At 41.0% G+C, this 8320-nt stretch overlaps 1 protein-coding gene across 1 annotated transcript; it reads left to right on the plus strand.

The window, feature by feature from the left end:
* The first annotated feature begins 4170 nt into the window (after positions 1–4170).
* Positions 4171–7846, plus strand: LOC147633192 (MADS-box transcription factor 6-like). The gene is made up of 5 exons (XM_086806225.1): positions 4171–6782; positions 6958–7057; positions 7133–7174; positions 7298–7339; positions 7485–7846. The coding sequence occupies exons 1-5, from the start codon at positions 6745–6747 to the stop codon at positions 7638–7640; spliced, it is 378 nt and encodes a 125-aa protein (XP_086662351.1). The 5' UTR covers positions 4171–6744; the 3' UTR covers positions 7641–7846.
* Positions 7847–8320: the final 474 nt, after the last annotated feature.

The following is an 8320-nucleotide window of genomic DNA, read 5'->3' on the forward strand; positions in this document are numbered from 1 at the left end:
CTTTTGTTTGCAGGTTAAAGAAAGCAATCTATGGTTTGAAGCAAGCACCTCGTGCTTGGAGTGACAAGATCAGTAGATATCTTGTCAGTATTGGATTTGTGGTTGGAAATGCAGACTCTTCACTTTATGTGAAGAAGACACATGATGGTATCGTGATGATAGTCATTTATGTTGATGATTTGATTATCACAGGTGATTGTGGGAAAGGCATTGATGAGGTTAAGGCCTCTTTATGCAAAGAGTTTGATATGAAAGACCCTGGTGATTTAAGGTTCTTTCTTGGCATTGAGGTGATTAGAACAAGCAAGGGTATATGGCTGGTGCAAAGGCAATATGCACTTGACATGCTGGCAAAGTATGGTATGACAGCATGCAACCAATGTTGACACCATTAGAGCAAAACATGAAGCTTAGGGCTGATTTGGGTGATGACCTTGATGATATCACCATGTACAGGAAAATGGTTGGTAGCCTTATCTACATGACCATTACGAGGCCAGATCTCAGTTATGCAGTTGGTTTGGTAAGTCAGTTTATGCAAAGTCCTCGTAAACCTCACTTGGATGCTGTGAGACGTATTCTGAGATACGTCAAAACTACCGTGCATTATGGTCTTTTCTATGAGGCAGGAAAAGACATGCATGTCTATGGATATATAGATGCAGATTGGGCCGGTAGTGCATATGACAGGCGGTCTACCAGTGGCTATGTTTTCAGCCTTGGTAGTGGAGCTGTGAGTTGGAGCAGTAAAAAGCAACCTACAACTGCTTTATCTACCACAGAGGCAGAGTATCGTGGAGCAGCCATAGCTGCATGTGAGGCTATGTGGTTGAAGAAGTTGCTAGATGATGTCAGGTTATAGAGTGATATGAGAGTTGTCATTCATTGTGACAACATGAGTAGTATTCAGCTTGCTAGCAACCCAGTTTATCATGCCAAGACCAAACATATTGAGGTCCACTATCACTTCATCAAAGAGAAAGTGCTAGATGGGCATGTTGATTTGACATATGTACAGACAGATGAGCAGGTTGCAGATATCTTTACCAAAGCACTTGGTAAGGATAAGTTCGAGTCTTTCCGTACTAGATTGGGAGTCCTAGAGATGGACATGTCGAGCTTGAGGGGGAGTGTTGAAATGTCAAGCTCATATACAGCTGGAGGATAGCACATGGGTGCTGACAGAGTGACGGTATGGTAGATAGATATCGTGTGGTGTGTTTATGACCGCGTCCAGTTGGTCGTGTGGTGTGGACATTACATTAGGTTTACTTTGTAGTGTGGACATAACACTATGTTGTGTTCTCTTTTGTGTGTGTGAGAGAGATGATGACTATGGCTTCTCTCCTTCTTTATGATTGAAGGATATGGATTAGGGTTTGCTTCTCTTGTGTGTGCTCCCTCCTGCTTCTGTTTTTTATCAGAAGCTTGAAAACTCAAAAATGGAAAAGATAATTAAAAAAATGAAGAAGTATTCACCTACTTATTGCTGCCTGCGGGATTATGGTTAATGCATGTGACATGTGGTAGCATCTTGATTCTTACTAGCATACAAGTGCAGGCCGTGATCACGTCTACTACCATTACTGTGATCACATCAACAATGGCTATAATCATGGCAAACAATAGTAGGCGAGATCACGGTTCCAATCATGTCAAGTGAGATGCATCTGAATAAAACTTAATTCAAGCACAAGCTATCACAACACGTCTTGAGGGCTTAATATATTTTAGTTTTGGTTCATTTTCTATGGCATGATTCTATAGGGTTCAAAGTCACGGCCGTGATTTATGTAGAATCACGGTGATAGGAATGTGAGTTTATGAACATGTGAGGTTGGAGAGTGGAAGATGATGCACTGTAGGAGTAATTTATGGCTTCCAAGATGGGAGCCAAAATCATCGGCGTGATTCTATAAAATCATGATGGTGAATCCGATTGAATTGTGAGTGAAGTGATTTCTACAGGGTTGTTAGTAGTGTTAGAACTCAATTAGTAAGTTAGTCCTCCGGAGCTTGTACTACAAGATTGCCATTATATTTAGTAGCTTGATACTCCATTGGTTCAATCCATCGGGATAAAGATCTCAATGTATAAGGAGTGTGTTGATATAACACTTATAGTTCTTCTATGGAACATAACAACTCTTACTTCATCCATTGAATCAACCAATCCATAGAATCTATAGTAGGTTCTTGTGTGAACATGTCTTGTTTGGACATGTGTTCTTGTGTGCATGCTACGATAGCTTTGCCCTTGAGACAGAGAATTATGTAGTTCACCTATTTTACCCCAATTTGATTGGCATCTTGTGTGATGTCACGTTGTAAAGGTATTTGTGGCTTTTGTCTAGCTTCTTATAGCTTCCCAGTCACCTCTTCAATGGGCACCAATTTGTGTGGCCACTTGAGTTAGTTTTTTGACTTGGTATATTTTTTGGCACCCACATCTTTTTTGATACTTGGTTTGGGAGGGTTGATTTTCTAATAGGGATCTAGTTTTGCCTTTCCTATCCTTTCCAAATCTTTTTAGCTGGCTTTGATGTAGTTGTTTGGGTGATTGGTGGTGGTCAATGACAAGGTTATTACATACATGGCTTTACTTCATTCTTTATTGTTTAGGTACCCATATCTTTCTGATCCTTTCATAGTATCCATGTGCCCTTAGCACTCATTTGGAAACCTAACATTGATGTGAACATGAGGACTCTGGCTCTTAAAGCTTTATTGTGAGTTGGTACTATTATCCTTGCTTGACACATTGGCATCCTTTCTTTGGGGTAATCATGGTGCGTCTAGAGAGAGGGAAGACATAATAACATCCTAGGTGGCTATGCATAAGATATGTGAAGCATGCCAACTTGGTAAGCAGGCCAAACATGCTTTCCCACATGAAAAGCATGTCAGTGTGCAAGGCCATTGGATGTCATACATCCAGATATATGGGGACCAACCAAGACTTCAACAATTGCAAGTTGCAGGTACTATGTTATATTCATTGATGACCACACTAGGAGAGTGTGGGTTTATTTCATGAAGGAGAAAAGTGAGGTGTTTTCTCACTTTCAGAGATTGAAAGCCTTGGTCAAGAAGGAAAAAGGCATGCAAATAAAATGCCTAAGATAAGATGGTGGGGGAGAATGTTTCTCCAATGAGTTCAGTGATATCTTGAGAAAGCAGGGAATCAAGAGGCAGCTTACGTACAGGTACACTCTGTAAAACAGAATGGTGTTGCATAAAGGAAAAACAGGCACATTGTAGAAATGGCACGTGTCTTGATAGCTGAAAAGAATATGCCACATTACTTTTGGGCAGAAGCAGTAGCAATTGTTGTGTACATTATGAATAGAACACCCATTGCAGCTGTTTATGGTATGACTCCTGAACATAAGTTTACATGCATAAGATCGGATGGTCTCACTTGAAAGTGTTTTGGTGTATTGCATATGTACATGTTCCTGATGAGGTGAGAACAAAGTTGGATCCAAAGGCAGAGAAATGCATCTTCATTGTGGTTATGCTATGTACCAAAAAGGTTATAAATGTTATAACCCTACCACTCGTGAGATGCGAGTAAGCAGAGATGTTGTCTTCGATCAGATGAGTAGCTGGTATGTACCAGTAGTGAAGGCAATAGAAGATGCAGATGTAAGAAGTGCTGATGTTACATCACATGTAAAGCAAAAATCACTGGTGAGTGGACCTGGGGAGTCCTCGAGCAGCAATCACTGGTGAGTGGACCTAGGGAGTCCTCGAGTAGTGGATCCCACATTAGCCCATGGTCAGGCAAGTTGAGAAATGACACAGGTACACATGTATCACAGAAAGGGAAGGAAAAAGGTAGATCAACCGGTAAATGCCGCAACACCATTCTCCCACTAAAATCTCCTTCAGAGAGTTTCCTCTTTTTGGTAGTGTTGACCTGACTTTCCCGAACACAAACATTCTTTTCTTGTCCCACCTGGCGATGGTTGTTTCCAAGGTCTTTCCAGATGGCTTGGTGATTTCAAGTTTCCTAGGGGTGTGGTCCTTTGTGTCTTCCACCTTCTCTCTTTTGGCTTCCTTGAGATACGGCCCGATCTTGGTTTTGGTGCTAGACCTTGTGAGCTTGCCGATTTGGTTTATGGAACATAACTTCCACCCATGCCACCAGTGTGCCAGCCTCTGTAGCTTTGACCATCCCAAAAGCCTTTCTAGACATTTTATAGGGTTTGTGTGTAAGGTTGATCATCTCCACTATAAACCTTATCTACTTTTGTCTGTCCTCATTAGCATTTCCTGTTATCTTGTATTCCTTTGCCTTTCCTTCTAGTGGGCTAAACACTGTGATGAGATCTTCATCTTTTGCTAGCTTGATTTCGATCTCCCCCTATACTAGAAAGCAAAATAATTTTAATACATACATGGCCGTGAACTTCTCTCTCTCCCCTGAGGAGAGCATGATGATGTTGGAGCATTGAAGCTGCCCCAATTGTTTACTTGCCTTGAAATTGTGTTGCAAAACTTCCCAAGGCAGGTTTGCAAATTCCTTTAGGTCCATCTTCTCCAGCCATTCTACATGCATGTCTGCCTCTTTGTATAAGGTGGATGGGAAGCCCTTGTACCATGGAAAGAGTGGAAGAACAAACCAATGTCATGGGGCTTTACTATCCAACCACACTCGGGAGCATAAAACATCTCAATCAAGAAGCCAATATGCCATGACCTAGCTCACAATTTCATCCGAAAGGTGTGTCACTCACCTCATGAATACTTATGCTTATATTCTCATAAGAGACGATGTTGCTGCACAACCACATTCCAAATCTCCACTCTGCCTGCACTCCAATGGAAGCTCGACCCTCCTCTCACTCAATCTCTCTCTCTCACACATACACTCATGCATACACAATGAGTATATAACATCTTTAATTGAATTAGGAAATAAAGACACAAGAGAGAAAGAGAGTAGAGAAGAAGGGCATTCTATTAGCTCCATAAGAGAATGATTGGTGAGAATACAAATTTATTCTTGTCTTGGCTCCCAGCCTTCACACCTTGGTCGATCGGTTTTCTTGTTCTTCTTAGATTTTGCTACCGAGGCCACTAATAGTTGCTTAAAAACATGTTGGTTTTGGGTTTGTAGGCAGATGATAGCATGAAAATATTTGTGACCTAGATTTTTTAGAATCTGCCTTTGAGTTTGATTACTTATCCCAATCATGTTTAGGGGTGTAAAGATGGGTCCTATCTTTGGGCTTGTCACCACAATATTTTTGGAGTACTCCTTAATCCATTGATAGTGGTAACATATTGAAGAGGCATTCTTTTAGTTGTGATGTTAATGTCCGAGTCCCTTCCCATTGTAGCAAGTTGGTAAATTGGCTTGACTCCCCCTCTCCCATCCACTACAGGATGAAGTTTTGTGGGGTCCTCAAATGGCTGGGGGTGGATTTGATATCTACCTCATATTCTTGGTAATTTAATAGGTTCCTCAAAGCTTACTTGATTCAGAGGTGTCACCCTTGGTGTCACCCTTGATTCAGAGGTATCACCCTTGGTGGAGGAGGTTGTGGTCCCAAGACAGGTGGAGGTAATGGCATAATGGGTGCATGGCGTATGCCCTTTCATAAGAGTTGTTGCATGGGATGTTGAACCATTTCTTGATTTGTTACAAGACCGAGGGGTATCGTTTGTTGCATTGCCAGAAATGCTAGCTATGGTCTTGTTGTATTGGCAATAGCCTATAGGCATATTCAAAAATCTCGGGCTTTGTGACTATAGCGCCCACAAAAGCTATAGTTACCATTGTAAACGAGCTCTTAAAATTGAAAATTTGCTAGTGGTATGTCCCTAACGGCAAATGGAACACCAATGTAGCTCTCTCCTTGGATACATGTGCGCATTGCTCAAAGCTTTGGTAACCTTCATTTCCTCTTATAGTCTTTTGAGAAGTGAGTCCAAGTCATTTCTACTAGAGTATTACCTTTAGCTACAGGTTTTGCAGTGGTAGTGCTACAACCGCTAGCTGACACAACAAACTTAGAATTTGAAGCTTTTACTCCCTTTATCATCAAGTTATCCTCAAGTTGGATGACATTAGCCGTGACGTCCTCCCAGGTGGTGATACCTCTAATTACCAAACCATTATGGATATGTTTATGTTTAAGCCTATGGATAAATGGATGGAGCACTTGACTGTTGGAAAAGTACTCATGTACAGCACAACAAGAGTTGAAATGCGGTAATAAAATCTCTCACTAACTCATCTTCTTCTCTCTCAGCTTTGTGCAACTATGAAGCCATACTCCACAAAGCTCCCTCACACACAAACTGCTTTAGCAATAACCTTCAAAGCCTAATAAAGTTTAGACGTTCTTCAACTCTCACTGTCTGATACCAATCATCAGCCTTGCCATCTACTGTAAGGCTAAATGTGTTGATCTTTGCAAGATCATCCCTCTCACCACATAAGGCCTCGTAAACTTGATCAAAGACCTCGAGTTCTAGGATCGCTGACGTCTCCATTGAACTTGTGTGTAAGCTTCCCGATTTGTGCAACCTTCCCAGAGCTACTCTATCCGTTATCTCTCATGACGTGTCCTATACTTTTAGCCACAGCTCTCCCCAGTGCTTGACTTCAAAGACGACTTTTACAACATGTCTTGACTTTGGCAAATTTGGTCTTCACACTTAACAATTGGTAAGACCACTAATAACCAATAATGTTGTGTTGTTTAGTATTGGAGGCATGAGGCTGTGCGAATGAAGAACCAACTAGAAGTCCTAGAAGAAATGCACAGGTAAGAACACTTTTCCTGCATTGAATATATGCTTGTGCCAAATTTGTCACCTCAAATGCTTGTAAGCATTTCATGGTAGCTTGTGTCGTATCGCATGACTTGAAGTAGGTATACAGCGTATATACTATCGAAGCAGTATACTAAATTTTCTCTGTTTTTTTCTCGATTTTTAAAGAAATATGTCAGGTGAGAATCTAGACAAATTGCAGATTAGGAGCTTGCAAAAACTTGAAAACAAACTTCAAAATGGCCTATCTCGTGTGAGAGAAAGAAAGGTAATTGTCGATACTTTGTTAAATGAATACGACATTTCTATCCTAAACTAAATACATTTTTTTTTTCCTGAACAGACACAACTGCTCATGCAACAAGTTGAAGATTTGCGTACAGAGGTGCGTGTTTCATGCATTTTTCTTTTTCTGTAGGATAGATATTTTACAAACTAATTTTGTAATACGATAAGAACACACATAACAAAGAGCTTAAATGGGTTTTGGATTGGTAATTACATTCAGGAGAACTTGCTTCGAGCGCAGAATGAGTCCCTAAGATCCAAGGTAATCAAACCCCAAGGCTCAATATAGCTTTTATCGCACTAACTTTGTTGATTAATGAACTGCACGCCCAAACCGCGCCTTAATTCGGGTGATTACTATTGACTCATTGGTTTGTTCGCAACTTTCTGACATAATCGTCATTTAGTTGGCTGAGATTCATGCATGGCAAGCGCCTGCTGGTGTGTCTACGACAACAGGCCCCATAGACAGGGTGAGTGCAGCTAAGGCGTCCTCAAAGGAAGAAGAATCAAGCATCATGAGTGTTGCTGAAACCACCCTTCAGCTGGGTTACTCTTCCTAGATAATAAGGATGATTATTGCGGATGAAACCACCCTTCATGCAAACCAAATGTGCGTATATATATATCTTGCTCCGGCAAGAAATCAAAAACTTTCATAAAATCTCTGTATCAAAAACTCTCTTCTGAACAAATTGGTTTATGTAAAAAAAAGTGTGAGACCATGCACGATGGCGCGTATAATGAACATGACCTAATTTCCTAAAAACTTCTACACAAAAACAGGTCTTAAAAGAATATCGTGTTGAGGTCGTGTGTAAGGCTCGTTGTTATCAACAAGGGTTCTAAGGTGCCCACCATAACTATTCCGAGAGCCTAGCCCAACCTCGCTTGTTTAAAAATCTATCAAATAGTTTGTATGCCACTCTTGGTTAGGCACAACCGTTGCTTTGCTAATCCCCAACCTCTATGTACACAATCTTCAAAAGGCCACACTATCCACAATCTTCAACCTCTAGCGACAATATCCATGAGGAAGGAAAGTTACGCGTTGTTGTCACAGTTTTTTGAAATGGTAATACATGACCAAGAAATCCATGATTGGCTAAGTGTGAGCAACATGGAGATGTTGGACTTAAATGAGAACTACCCATTGGCCCTCCAACTTGGTCACGGGGGCAAGCATACAAGAGAAAAGACTATTATCCCCAGCATGGCCTCTTGATCATGATGCATACATACA

This window comes from Cibotium barometz, chromosome 12 (assembly GCF_041138505.1).
Source record: "Cibotium barometz isolate CiBa-2024 chromosome 12, ASM4113850v1, whole genome shotgun sequence".
NCBI classification, from domain to species: domain Eukaryota; kingdom Viridiplantae; phylum Streptophyta; class Polypodiopsida; order Cyatheales; family Cibotiaceae; genus Cibotium; species Cibotium barometz.